At 37.5% G+C, this 15,448-nt stretch overlaps 1 protein-coding gene and 1 pseudogene across 1 annotated transcript; both read left to right on the top strand.

The window, feature by feature from the left end:
• Positions 1-1,467: 1,467 nt before the first annotated feature.
• LOC121803467 (metalloendoproteinase 2-MMP-like) lies at positions 1,468-2,400 on the top strand. Its single transcript, XM_042203129.1, has one exon. It carries the CDS (start codon positions 1,468-1,470, stop codon positions 2,398-2,400), a length of 933 nt encoding a protein of 310 aa, XP_042059063.1.
• A 10,578-nt stretch (positions 2,401-12,978) lies between these two features.
• Positions 12,979-13,916, top strand: LOC121803824 (annotated as a pseudogene).
• Positions 13,917-15,448: the final 1,532 nt, after the last annotated feature.

Here is a 15,448-nt window from a genome sequence, read left to right as displayed (position 1 = left end):
ATAGTAAGGGGGGTCAGGATCGGGGCTGGCCGGGGCCTCCAAGTTTTCCACCCTACGATCCGTGGGTTCCAAGTGAAATTCCAACTTGTCGAAACGTGCCATAATCTTGTCAAACCCTAACGCGATAGGATCTCCTCCGATCTCATCCCTGTGAGGCTGACTTCCGCTCCCAAGGTCATCACGCGGGGGATGGTTTGGTTCGCTATGCTCACGACGACCTCCTATCGCGTTCCGTCGTGGGTGACCAATTACTAAATCCTGTGCGTTCCCACCTGTCAGTAGCCCAGGCGGCGGACGTACATCCTCGGTTCCGGTCATATTGAGTTCGAAATGAAGAAGCACCGGATGTAGGGTAGAACCTCCCTAACGATAAATCAGATCCAAGAAACACACTCCGAGACAGATCCGACACCCAAGGTCTTGGGTCGGCGGCGTTTCACGGAGAAGAAGCTGGACGCTAGAGTCGATCTCGTCGGCAGCTTGAGATGAAAGAAGTTTCTTGTTGCACAATTCAGTGGGCAAATCATAATAATTTCATTAAGTGTGGAGAATTAATGAAATTTCCCTATTTATAATTCTAAGGACCTGGGTGTTGGTTCGACATAACCTATACGTCCGGGAAAGAACCAACTAAGAAAACCCGTACGGAGCTTATAAAATGCTCGACCCAAAATAGTTCAAAATCACCGGTTCTTCTGTTCTCAACTGTTCCGGCTCCGGCTCCGCTGTCTCATTCTCCAAGTCCTTGGTTTCCTCCCTACTGATCGGTTCAGTGGTGACACTTGCAATGGTCTTATCAGATTATCATCCAAGCAATGTGTTTTTAGGTTAGTGTAACTGTGTTAACCAATATGTACATCATTGACCGATGATTATAATGATTATATATATGCAAGTGTGCAGATGATCAATCAAATTATCTTTAAGATCACTACTCAGCATGTTAGCAATTAAGATTAGACTTTGAAACCCAAAATTAAATGTAAGATTAGCCGCCCAATCATTCAACAATCTAATAATATGGCACGATTATTCACAACATATGTTTATTACCTAGTTTATACATGATCATGTGCAAATTAAAAAATATACATGCACATATATAGCTGAATCTAGAGAAGTCGTCTTCAAATTATATCAACAAAAATGAAGATTGGTTCTTGAGTAACAGAAAAAATAGAATAAATTGGAATCTTGAAGTACGGAGCAATTTTTATAGACCGGACTTATAGCCTAGAATATAGCAGTCACAATTATAAAATTAAAAGTCTTACAAGACCATTCTACCTTAATTGAATTCTTTAATGAAAGATACCTGGCTAGCTTAGGTTAGACCATTGAGGTGATTAAGATTGACTTTTTTTTTCATTAATTTGTCTCATCCGAATTATGTGTATAAATAGATCTCTAGCAAGCATTAGCATTACTCACAACAAACATACACAATTTCCCATACTCAATACTTACATGGCTCTTAAGCTTTTTCAGTTGCTTTCCCTCGCCTTTCTTGCTTATCTATTCTTTCCCACTATTAGCCATGCCATGAGAAATAGCCCCCGTGACAAAAAACCATCACCTTTTGATTTCATCAAACAATTAAAAGGTAGTCACAAGGGTATTAACACAAAAGACATCCATCAACTCAAAGTCTATCTCAAGGAATTCGGCTATCTCGAATATCTCAATCAAACTCATGCCAATGACGATGATTTTGATGATATCCTAGAGTCTGCCATCAAAACCTATCAAGAAAATTATGGTATCAAACCTACGGGAATGATAGATGCTATAACTATATCAAAAATGACAACCCCGCGATGTGGGGTGCCTGATATTGTGAATGGCACTAACTACATGCATCCTCGCGACAAGAAACACAAGTCGGGCTCAAGCAATGTCCACACGGTGTCCCACTTTACTTTCTTTCCGGGAAGTCCTAAATGGCCATCTTCTAAAACTCATCTCACTTATAGATTCTTGTTCAACTTTCCTATAGAGGCTATGGCCCCTGTGGCACGTGCCTTCCAAAAATGGCAATCTTCCACACATTTCACCTTTGCACGTGTCCAAACCTATCAAATTGCTGACCTGGTTATAGGGTTCCACCGCTATGACCATGGAGACGGAGCCCCTTTTGATGGCCCCGGCGGAACCATAGCTCATGCATTTGCACCAACTAATGGAAGGTTTCATTACGACGCGGACGAGTGGTGGTCGATTGGGTCAGTTGAGGATGCATTCGACTTGGAAACCGTTGCACTTCATGAAATCGGGCACCTTCTAGGGCTCGGGCATAGCTCAGTTGATGCATCAATCATGTATCCCTCGATCAGTGCAGGACAGATCAAGAATTTGCATGAAGATGATATTCAAGGAATAAGTGCTTTATACAATCTCTGACCACCACAGAGTTAAATAATTCATCTCTTAATGTTGTTATTAATAAAATATGCTGGTAAATTCCCTATGTCAATGTTTCTCATAGTAGCCACATTCTCACAATTTGCAATGTAATCTAGTTTTTGTTTGAATCGAGATGACTTTTTAAGTGATGATATTTGGTAAGTAATTTAGTTTGTTATTTTATGAGCAAGATCATAAAATTAATTGTGTCGAACATGAAATAAAGATGATTTATGATTTTCATACTACCTGCTAAAAAATTGATTTCACGACGATAAAATAAGATATACTACTATAGTACTACTATTACACAAGACTAAGGTGTACACAATATACTTATTATGGCTTTTGTTGACAATCGTATTCAGAATCGATATACAATACAGTTGTGAAGGAATTCATCAACGGCTAAAAACCGTAGAGAATGACTGAGAGTCATAAATAAAAAAGATAAGTGGTAGATACTACACAATATACTTATTATGGCTTTTGTTGACAATCGTATTCAGAATCGATATACAATACAGTTGCGAGGGAATTGATCAACGGCTAAAAACCGTAGAGAATGACTGAGTTATAAATCAAAAAGATAAGTGGTAGATACTACCTCTGACGAAGCCATGAATTTTATATTGGAGGCCTGATACGAGCATTATTTAGTTAGTTAAATTAGAGATTTGCGTATCTTTTCCACATTTTTGTTTATTTGTGTATCTTTTCCATATATTTGTTTTCTTGTTAAGAAAGTTAGTTATTAGCATTATAAATAGGAGTTATTGTAACCATTTGAAAAATCAATCAAGAATATCAATATTATCGTTCATTCTCTTCTCCAAAGTGAAAAACCCGTCTTGCTCGACGGGCACTTGCCCGCGATAGACATTTATCGATCGCCGATCTACGGACGCCGATCAACCCGATAGGGGGTTTATCCTATCAAATTGGTGCTTTCATCGCGATCTCACCTTCCAACACGCCGATCGAATCACAGCTATGTCGCTGCCCGACGGGAATCCACCGTTCACAGCTACTAGCCACACCGATCGAATCATAGCTACGTCGTTGCCCGACGGGAATCCACCCGCACACAGCAACTAGTTATGCCTTCCCACCATCTCGAACTGAAGTTGCGCCGCTGCCCGACGGAAGATGTTCCGCGCACAGCACCAGATTTGGTTTCTGATGTTTTCGACTCTCTTCATTGTGTCGTAGTTCACACCTTGAGGACAAGGTGGATTTCAACCGTGGGGGAGTTGATACCAGCATTATTTAGTTAGTTAAATTAGAGATTTGCGTATCTTTTCCACATCTTTGTTTATTTGCGTATCTTTTCCATATCTTTATTTTCTTGTTAAATAAGTTAGTTATTAGCATTATAAATAGGAGTTATTGTAATCATTTGAAAAATCAATCAAGAATATCAATATTATGGTTCATTCTCTTCTCCAAAGTGAGAAACCCGTCTTGCTCGACGGGCACTTGCCCGCGAAAGACATTTATCGATCGCCGATCTACGGACGCCGATCAACCCGATAGGGGGTTTATCCTATCAAGGCCCAAGTCTTAAGTTATGTTTTAAGGTTGGCATCGCCAAAAATTGCTACAATAATGGGCAATTGCAAGAGATATAAATGAATAATGAGAGAAAAAAATTTAGAGAATGTGTAATAGAAATTAGAATTATATGGGCAATTGCAAGAGATATAAATGAATAATGAGAGAAAAAAATTTAGAGAATGTGTAATAGAAATTAGAATTATATGTGCCGATTATTATTAGAAAATAAGATCCAAGTAAATTAGAAAATAAGACAAAAAGTCTGATGTATGTAAATAAAATAGCCGTGGGAGTAAAACTCTAGAACATAAAAGTGTAAGAAAAGAAATTGAAAAATGAGATAGAAAAATATGGGATTTGTAAGATGAAGTATAAATTAAAAAAAAAATAAGGAAAGGAAAAAATGGGAATTGTAGGTGAAGTATAAATAAAGCAAGGAAAAATATGGAATAGAAAATAATGAGATTTGTAAGCTGAAGTATTATAAAGAAGGAAAGCAAAAAATTGGAATTGTAGGTGAAAGATAAATAAAACAAGGGAAAAATGAGAATTGTGGCCTCTAGGATTCGAGAGCAGTAACCAATGAGTAGGGATGTCAATCGGGTCGGCCCATCGGGTTTCGGGTCAGCCCTATTCGGGTTATGGGCCAACCTGGTGCGGGCTAATCGGGTTGTGATTTCTTTCGGGTTATAAAAGTTCAACCCTGACCCTACAAGCTCGGGTTGCAGGCTAGCCCAACAGGTTAATCGGGTTGCTACCGATAAAATTTACATGCGATCAATCCAATAAATAGTGATGAAAATTAGTTATATTCATAAAATTTAAAACATTTAATTATGATAAATTTGAGATGTATGCTTAAACTCAAATATAAAGATAATCAAATACTTGAGATATTTCGTGAAATTTTAATGCATGTTTTAGAAATTTAAATATTTTTTAGTGAATTTGAAGTTTGTAATTTATTTCTCAATTATTATAATAATATTAATTTAATATATAATTTGTATATTTAATACTATAAAATTGAAAGTTATTTTTTAGTTATCTATATTATACAATTAATCAATGACGTGTCGAATTAGGAATCAAAAAATAGAATAATAGAAATTTTATCGGGTTTTCGGGCCAGCCCATCGAGTTTTCGGATCTGGCCCTAACGGGTTGCGGGCTAATCGAGTTTTAATTTTATCGGACTAGAAATTTCTAACCCTAACCCTGTAAATTTGGTGGGCTACACTGACATCCTAACGTGAGCGGTAACCACAAAATTTGTTTCATTAAAAGCATTCATGGGGGCCCAGTAGCACCAAGGCCCATAGTGGCTTCGTTCCTGGATACTACTAATGTTTGTGGTGTTGGTCACTTATCTTCCATTTGCCGTAAAACTGGTTTGGTTTATGTATCATTTTGATTTTATACGGTTTGGGTCAACATTACTTTATTATACAATGTATAACTTGTTTTGGATAGATCTTCTTGTTTTAGAAGTCTTATATCGAAATTTGAAGGTCTTGGCCATGGGTCGACTTTCATCATTTGATGGAGAGTTTTGTGATTAATACTAATTGTTGTACTAATGTTTGCGATGCAAGTTTCATCTAGGTGTATGAATCGTCTAATATTAGACACAGAGCTATATCCACAAGTATATGAGTGTAGTTTAGTAAATATCAAGTAAAATATCATATATACCCATAAAAACTATAGAAACTTAAATACCGCGACTTAATCTCGATCACTATCTAGACAACCAAGAAGGAAATGATTCTATAACTACTAAAGAAAAATAAATTAAATGTTAAAGTATTAATTTGGGGGAAAACACTATCACATGGGTGTAGAATCCTATTGATTAGATAACGATAACTCTATGCCAATTTGTGATTAATCAATTTATGAGTTATGCCGATTAAGGTCTCAAGATTTATTAAGCTATCACTAAGTTAAGATCATGTCTTTACTCGAAACACGCAAGTTGTGGGTTGTAGGCTAGAACCAAAGTGTCATTATAGTGTAAGAATGTAAGCACATAGCTCCTAATAGCACGTTTGGTTTATATCTTTACTCATAATCTCAATTCTCTCGTACCATATTGATTAAGGTGTTGTCCACTTCCAATTCACACAATTGTATTCAACTCGTCTACTATAACTAATTTAATTTGGGTTGGGCTCTAAAGTTTAAAATAACCGTTCCAACAATTAGTTAATTGTGCTTAAGTAATTGTATTGTGCTGAATATGGGTTTTTGGTTCGCCTAACGATACAAGCCCATTAATCGGCTCATGCAGTCATGCTTGCATCTGTCCGACAATTAAATTAATTTACATAAGCACACTATGACAGTTGAAAAAATAATTCGGTCACATAGGCAACTTTGAGAATTTCGAACACTTCATAAATGCACAACTCATGCAATGCATTAAGCCTAATTTGAAATAAAATTGGAAGTCTAATTTATAACGAGCTTTGATATAAAAAGCTGATACGGCCACCTCAAGCAACCCCATTGAAACAGCTGATAAGTCAGGAACAGAGAGGTCAGGGGAAGAAGAAGCAGCTGTTGGAAATATTGTAGCCTTTACACGGGAAAACTCTTGCTATTACAAAAGAATAAAACTGGAAGGTAAATATAATAATAAAAATTACAACGAAAGTAAAGAGATGCAAACTATAGTATTCTTCAAGTCGAGTCGAGGTGACCCTCTCTCCGCAAGACGAAATACGCCCCGGCTAGTGCTCACAGATTGGCGTAATGTCCCCAAAGATGAAACGACTTTCCTCCTATCGAGTTGAAGCACCTCAAACTCGTAGGCACCGGCGAACTTGAATTGAAGGCGAGAACCGAGCTATGCAATGCGAACTAGAATGCTTAAACTAGAGAAAGTAGATAGTGTAAGTTGTGGTGTGTTCTCAACTCTCAAGACTCCACCTATTTATAGGATAGGAGTGCCTATTTGAAGAGTCTTTGCAATAAGGTACCTCATAAACATTTTGGAGGTTACCACAAGATGAAAGGCCAAAGGCCTAGCCTTTTCAAATTGATGCACGTTTTTATTACAATCCCCCACATTGGTTAGAGCGCTGCAAGCTCAAACCAACACCAGACACAAATGCATGTATGCAGACTCTTTTGCTCAGTTCTCAGGAAACGATACTGTATTTGGAGAGGTAACTTGTGGTTTTGAACCTTCCATAGTCAACACTATCGGACATACCGGCGGACTAGTGGACGCGATGCCTTGAACTATTCCTCCTTGGTGTATGCCTAGTCAATAGCATCAACACAATATTGTCTCAACTCCATCAGTTCTCACGTTTGTGTCCGTTTCGGCCGTGGAACACCTCTTTGGAATTCATAAGTGACTCACACACACGAAGCGGCCTCACTTCTCACTTACATAGGTGATTCTTACATGAGTATCCTGCCATACTGCATCTCCTTGAGATTTCAAGAATCATTAAAAGTCAAAAGACTTAACCTCTTACCACCTGCAGGTTACAACACTCAAAGCTTTCTAAAGAATGGACGAAGATTAAAATCTTCTGAGTGTTACAGCTAGATTTGTATAGCTTCGTTTTCCCATTGAACCAATCCCATGGGATCTCCAATCGTATGGTTGGGTTACCACTATACTCATCTTTTAAGATGTAGTTTTCAGTCCCATTCCTTTTAGCAATTTATGCATTTGATCACGGTTTAAACCTTTTGTTAACGGATCCGCTAAGTTATCCACTGACCTTACATAGTCAACTGTGATAACACCACTTGTGATCAATTGTCTGACGGTATTATGTCGCCGACGAATATGTCGAGACTTACACCATTGTATAAGCCAATGTGTGCTCTACCTATAGTTGCTTGGCTATCACAGTGTATCACTACTGTCGGCACTGGCTTCTTCCAACATGGAATATCTTCTAGGAAGTTTCTAAGCCACTCGGCTTCTTCCCCTGCTTTATCCAAAGCGATAAACTCAGATTCCATGGTGGAACGAGCAATACACGTCTGTTTCGTTGATTTCCACGAGACAGCACCACCTCCCACAGTGAACATATACCCACTTGTAGAAAATGAGTCTTTTGAATCAGAGATCCAACTTGCATCACAGTACCCTTCAAGTACTTGGGGATATCTTGTGTAATGCAACCCAAAGTTAATAGTATACTTCAAGTATCTCAAAACTCTACACAGAGCTTTCCAATGTTCCTTGCTTGGGTTGCTCGTAAATCGGCTCAACTTGTTTACAGGACAAGCAAGATCAGGTCGAGTACAGTTTGTGATAAACATCAAACTTCCTATGACCTTTGCATACTCTTCTTGAGCAACGGAATCACCCATATTCTTGCTTAGATGGACATTGAGCTCCAAAGGAGTCTTTGCTGGCTTACAATCAAACGAGTTGAATTTCTTAAGCATTTTCTCAACATAATGAGATTGCGTTAAGGTAATTCCCTCATTAGTCCTCAATATTTTGATTCCGAGAATCATATCAGCTAGACCCATATCTTTCATATCGAAATTTCTTTTCAACATGTTTTTTGTCTCGTTAATAATGGCACTATTGCTGCCCATTATCAACATATCATCAACATACAGACACACAATAACAAACCCGTTATCTGTGTTCTTAATGTAAACACACTTATCACACTCATTGATAGTGAATCCATTTGCCAACATCACGTTGTCAAATTTCAAATGCCATTGTAATGGTGCTTGCTTCAACCCATATAATGACTTTACCAGCTTGTATACTTTACGCTCTTGCCCAGGCACAACAAACCCTTCGGGTTGTTCCATATATATTTCTTCTTCCAGATCACCATTCAGAAATGCAGTTTTCACATCCATTTGGTGAATCTCAAGATTGTGCAAAGCAGCAATCGCTAGAAGCACCCGAGTGGAAGTGATTCTCGTAACAGGTGAATAGGTATCAAAAAAGTCATACCCTTCTTTCTGCTTAAAGCCTTGGACAACTAGGCGAGCTTTGTACTTATCTATAGTACCATCGGGCTTATATTTCCTTTTCAGAATCCACTTGCACCCTAAAGGCTTACAGCCTTCAGGCAAGTCTACTAACACCCAAGTGTTATTTCTCATGATGGATTCAATTTCACTATTGATAGCTTCTTGCCACCACGCCGCGTCTGGGCCAGACAGAGCTTCCGCCAATGACTTTGGTTCGTCATCCAACATAAAAGTTATGAAGTCAGGGCCAAATGTTTTAGCAACTTTAACTCTTTTACCACGTCTTGGTTCAACATCCTCAGGACTTGACCTCGTCCTTTTTGGAGGATTAGAACTAGTGGATTCATCCATCATTCTTTCACTAGAACGATCCTCTTGCCTCTAGCAAGGGTATACATTCTCAAAGAATATAGCATTCCTTGACTCAATCGTTGTTCCTTCAGCCACGCCAGGCACAGCTGACCTATGGACTAGGAAACGATAGGCACTACTATTAAGTGCATGGCCAATAAAGATGTAATCGACTGTTTTAGGGCCTATTGCAACTTGTTTCGGAGGTGGCACTTCTACCTTCGCTAAACACCCCCACACTTTGAGGTATGAATATGAAGGTTTCTTCCCTTTCCACAACTCATAAGGAGTCACATCCCTATTTTTTAGTGGAATTTTATTCAGGATATGATTCGCTGTTAACACAGCCTCCCCCCACATGTTCTGGGATAAACCAGAATTAATCAACAGAGCATTCATCATCTCTTTAAGTGTTCGATTTTTTCGTTCAGCAACTCCATTTGATTGGGGAGAATATGGGGCTGTTGTTTGGTGAATTATACCACTTGCATGACATAATTCTGCAAACGGGGCTACATACTCACCACCTCTATCACTTCGAACACACTTAATTCGACAATTAAGTTGATTTTCGGCTTCATTTTTGAAGTCTTTAAACGCTTCAATTGCCTCATCTTTACTTCTCAATAAGTAAAGGTAACAATACCTTGTGCAATCATCTATAAATGTGATGAAGTACTTTTTACCACCTCTAGTTTGCACAAATTTTAAATCACATACGTCTGTATGGATTAACTCTAGAGGTTTTGTGCTCCGTTCTACCGAGCGAAACGGTAGCTTGGTCATTTTTGCTTCAACACAGACTTCACATTTTTCTTGTGAGTTAAACTTATCTACTTTTAGTAAATTAAGATTTACTAATCTTTTTATGGCATTTAGATTTACATGTCCCAATCTTTTATGCCATAAATCAGAGCACTCAAGCAAAAAAGAGGATGTGTCATCTTCCTTATTTCTTAATCCTTTTCCACGGTGAATGACCGTAACATTCAGCTCAAAAAGCCCATTCACTAGGTGACCTTCACCTATGAACTTTTCATACTTGGTCAATATAACCTTTTCACACTCAAATTCTAGTGAAAATCCATGATTTACTAGAAGTGAGCCTGACACCAAATTATTTCGGATGTCTGGGACATGCAGCACACATCCTTGAGGGTAAGAACCTTTCCGGATCCTAATTTTAGGAACACATTACCCACACCAACCACCTCGGAAGAGGCTTGGTTTCCCATACGTACTTTTCTACCTCCAACAGATTTGTAAGTAGAAAAAACGCTTCTCTCAGAGCACACATGACATGTGGCACCCGTATCAACAAACCATTCATTTGGATTATTACCATGGTCCACGTCGGAGACCACTGCGATCACCTCGTGATCTTTGTTGTTTATAACAACACGTTCAAATAATTTGTACAGTATTGTTTCCAACAATAAGTACACAATTATATTGAACCAAAAGTGCATTGGTATATTCATCAACCCATGCATCTCAATTACTACTACCAAATCTAAATTGGTCTTGCTTGTCAAATGACAAACGATAAACATCATTCTCAAGAGAATAGATCTCAAGGAATTAACCACTCCATAGCGCATCGACATTGCGACCGTTCGTTGCTTTATTCCAGCTTTGAATTTCATGTTTCCTCCGGCATCGGTCGACATGATTTCAATAAGAGTACAATATTTCGTCTTGCGATTGTTGGAAATATTGTAGCCTTTACACGGGAAAACTCTTGCTATTACAAAAGAACAAAACTGGAAGGTAAATATAATAATAAAAATTACAACGAAAGTAAAGAGATGCAAACTATAGTATTCTTCAAGTCGAGTCGAGGTGACCCTCTCTCCGCAAGACGAAATACGCCCCGGCTAGTGCTCACGGATTGGCGTAATGTCCCCAAAGATGAAACGACTTTCCTCCTATCGAGTTGAAGCACCTCAAACTCGTAGGCACCGGCGAACTTGAATTGGAGGCGAGAACCGAGCTATGCAATGCGAACTAGAATGCTTAAACTAGAGAAAGTAGATAGTGTAAGTTGTGGTGTGTTCTCAACTCTCAAGACTCCACCTATTTATAGGATAGGAGTGCCTATTTGAAGAGTCTTTGCAATAAGGTACCTCATAAACATTTTGGAGGTTACCACAAGATGAAAGGCCAAAGGCCTAGCCTTTTCAAATTGATGCACGTTTTTCTTACAGCAGCGAGGTTGGAGGAGAACTGGGCAGAAAAGGTTGGAGGAGAACTGGGCAGAAAAGGTGTCAACACCAGTTGCGACGTCGACGAAGAGACAAGTTGAAGCAGCCACAGAAGTTTACGAATTACGTCGCTAAATAACGCGTAATTCCTTACTTAGTTATTGTTATTTTTTTGTAATTTCCTTTTATTATTTTATTGTATTTTCGAACTATATTTTAATCGAGCGTTTTATAAGCTCCGGTTTTCTTAGTTGGTTCTTTCCCGAACGTATAGGTTAGGTCGAACCAACCCTAGGGTCTTAGATATTATAAATAGGGCGATTTCATTATTCTTCCACAATTAATGAAATCATATTTTCGGCCCATTTGAATTGTGCATCAAGAAACCCTTTTTTCCCCTGCTGCCGACGAGGAACTCCCTCGCGATCAGCCCTATCGCCAGAAACACCGCCGACCCAAACTTGGGCGCCGGATCATCGACGGCATCGTTTCTTGAGTGTTGAATTTGCGTTAAGGGAAGTTAGCCCTTAACAAAAGCTTATAGGAGTATTTTATTTACAAGTTCTTGTGGACTCTTAATAATAGAAAAGAGAAATTGTGCAATCTTAATCCTGTTATATAGAACTAGAAGTACATTAATTAATTTGTTGGAAAATAAGCAGTAGAACAACTTCTATATTTTTTCAACGTCGTCGAGGGAGTCAATCTTCTTTAAATTAATGCGGCTAAATGGAAAAAGACAGCATAAAACACGTTTTCTGCCTAATTTCCACCCCTCATTAATAAAGTTAATTTAAAATAGTAATTGGGGACACTGTTTTAAATTTGGTAGTTGAATTAAGCAAATTTAAGGAGTATTTGACATAGCTTTTCATCTCGAAGCAAATGTTAATAATTTTCAAAATAAAGACTTCATCAACAGGTTGATTATATTGCTTATTAATCTTAATGAGCTTTGTTTTTCGCTATCAATTATGTTGCCTTGAAATTACTAATAAATAGATCGAATTTACAGTTACATTTAATTAACATTTTCGATTCTGTTAATACTATCTAAAAATAAGAATTTAAAAAAATTTGTGTTGTTTGTAAACCCAACAGGAAACCATCTTATTGAAAAGTTAAAACCATCGAACCTTTAATTTGATTACATATGTTCAATCCATTTATTATTGGAAGCTGTAATTTAATTATCACAATTCTTGTTTAGAAGCCTATACAAAACTTGTTTATTAGAACGACGAGAATAATTTGTTGTAGATGACCTAGTCTTTATTTATTATCTAATTACGTAACGTATTCTACACCCAATTATTTCAAGTCATAGTAATTGAATGAAAAACAAAAGAAGGCAACCGAAATTGTCCCCACTACCTCGTCAAAGTCATTACAAAAAAGGAATAATATAACCCACAAGATTCATTATAAATACGTAGAATGTGAGCATAATTAACAAGCATCACAAAACAAATCATCACATTACTTATTCATGGCTTTTAAGATTTTTGAGTTCATCTCCTTCATCTTTCTCATTTTCATACTACTTGCTCCAATTGGCCATGCCAAAAGGAGCACCCCAAGTGACAAAACCTCCTCCCCTTTTGATTTCATCAATAAATTAAAAGGTTGTCACAAGGAAACAACACAAAAGAGATCCACAAGCTCAAAGCCTATCTCGAGAAATTCGGTTATCTCAAATATGAAAACAAAACTCATGCCACTGATGATGATTTCGATGATATCTTAGAATCAACCATCAAAACCTACCAGAAAAATTACCACATCAAACCCTCAGGAATAGGAATCGTAGATGATGAAACGATTTCGAAAATGCAAGCCCCACGATGTGGGGTGCCTGATATAGTTAATGGCACTAACTACATGCATCCGCGCAACATGAAACACGAGTCGGGATCAAGCAACATCCACACAGTATCTCACTTCAGTTTCATTGAAGGAAACCCTAGATGGCCATCTTCCAAAACACATCTCACTTATAGATTCTTGCCCAACTTCCCTCCAAATGCCATGGAGCCCGTGGCACGTGCCTTCCAAAAATGGGATTCTTCCACATATTTCACCTTCGCACGTGCCCAAACCAATCAAAATGTCGATCTGGTCATAGGGTTCCACAGCGGTGATCATGGAGACGGGTCCCCTTTTGATGGCCGCAGAGGAACCCTAGCTCATACATTTCCACTAACTAATGGAAGGTTTCATTATGACGCTGACGAGAGGTGGTCCATTGGAGCAGTTGAGGGTGCTTTCGACTTGGAAAGCAATGCGCTTCATGAGATCGCTCACCTTCTAGGGCTCGGACATAGCTCAGTTAATGCAGCAATCATGTATTCAGGGATCGGAGCTGGACTAACGAAGAGTTTACATGCAGATGATATTGCAGGAATAAGAGCTTTGTACAATCGCTGAAATATTATATTAAAGATATCATATTAATTTCTATATTTTTATTTGAAAATAATTTTCACGATGTTGGCTTATACGCTAGGTTCCTCGTTGGCTTCTATGCCTCTTCTCATTCAACCATTTAAATTGAATAATTTTATCGTTGGAATTTTTAATAGGTAATAAGGTTTCACTATGATCAGTCATTAAATTGTTAATATTTTCACAAGAACTATGAAACTGAAATCCAAATATTTACTTTGGTTCAGCTTGCATATATTTCGATTAATGTACTTCTATTATTTTAATTTGACAATAAAATGGTCTGACGTGCAATATGAACCAGTACTTCTATTATTTAAATCGCGGATTTACAGTTTTTTAATTATATTTGATTATTTTTATGGTAATCTGAATCTCAGACCTATTAATTTATTTATTTGTATTGAGAGCAAGTGAAATTATGGAATTCCGAATTGATCAAAGAGAAGTTGTAAGATTGGATTGACAAAAAATATCTAGTTAGATAAAAATGCTAGTCCAACTTGAAATTGATAAATCGATCTGAACATTGAGATATACAATCAAGACTACAGAAACCTGTCAATATTGTTTTTTAGATTATTCGGATAAAGCATAACCACAGAAAGAACACATGCAAAGATATTTTATTCACATAAACAACGACAAATTACATCGAGTTCGAATCGATCATTGGCGAAAAATTTGATGGGTGAGACATCTTTCTGGGGTTCTGGTGTGCTCGGACCAAAAGGAATGGCGTAGATGATTTTGGCCATCTTTTCTCTTAGATAATAACCCTAGAAGAGAAAGTAGGAAGAAAGTTGATGGACTTATAGAATATAAGACTTGGAGACTAAGTAAATTATATTTTAGGCATTATTTATTTCCTAGTTAATAGAATTAGTAAAATGAAAAATATTAGGAGTAATTATTTTCCTTCTACCAAATTAGGTCTTCCTTTTTTTGCTTATTTTCCTTTTATTTATTTTCCTTCTAGTTTTATTTTCCATAAGTTTAGAATTTTCCTTTGCCTATATAAATGCCTCATTGTTGAACTAAAAAGACAGACTTTGATTATTAATTTTATATTGAGTTTGTTATATTTTTAAGTTTTCATTTAGTTGAGTTCTTTATCTATCCGTCATTCTCTGTACGTTTTTGTATAATTTGGTATCATATCGATTGATAATAGGATGGATTCACGGAGGAAGGATAGAAGGGAGGCGAGGTTGAAGGAAGAGATTGAGAAATATCGAGCCTCGAATCCGAAGATCACTGAGCAGTTTGCTGATTTGAAGAGGAAATTGCACACAATGTCGAGAAGGTCTAATGGATGAATTGCGTGATGTTAATTTAAACAAATTCTTCATTGAAGCTGTAGCTACGATTTGTGATGCAAAGTTTAAAGCAGCTGATATACAGTCTCCGATACATATTTGTTCTTTGCTCCAGCAGTGGTATAAAGAATTTGCTCCTACTCTTGTTCTAGGTCTCTTAAAAGTTTTCATGCTGGGGAAATCTGTGGAGGATCT

This window comes from Salvia splendens, chromosome 5, assembly GCF_004379255.2.
Source record: "Salvia splendens isolate huo1 chromosome 5, SspV2, whole genome shotgun sequence".
Lineage (NCBI taxonomy): Eukaryota > Viridiplantae > Streptophyta > Magnoliopsida > Lamiales > Lamiaceae > Salvia > Salvia splendens.
Note: the sequence above shows the minus strand (reverse complement) of the source record. Positions and strands in the feature narration are given on the sequence as shown.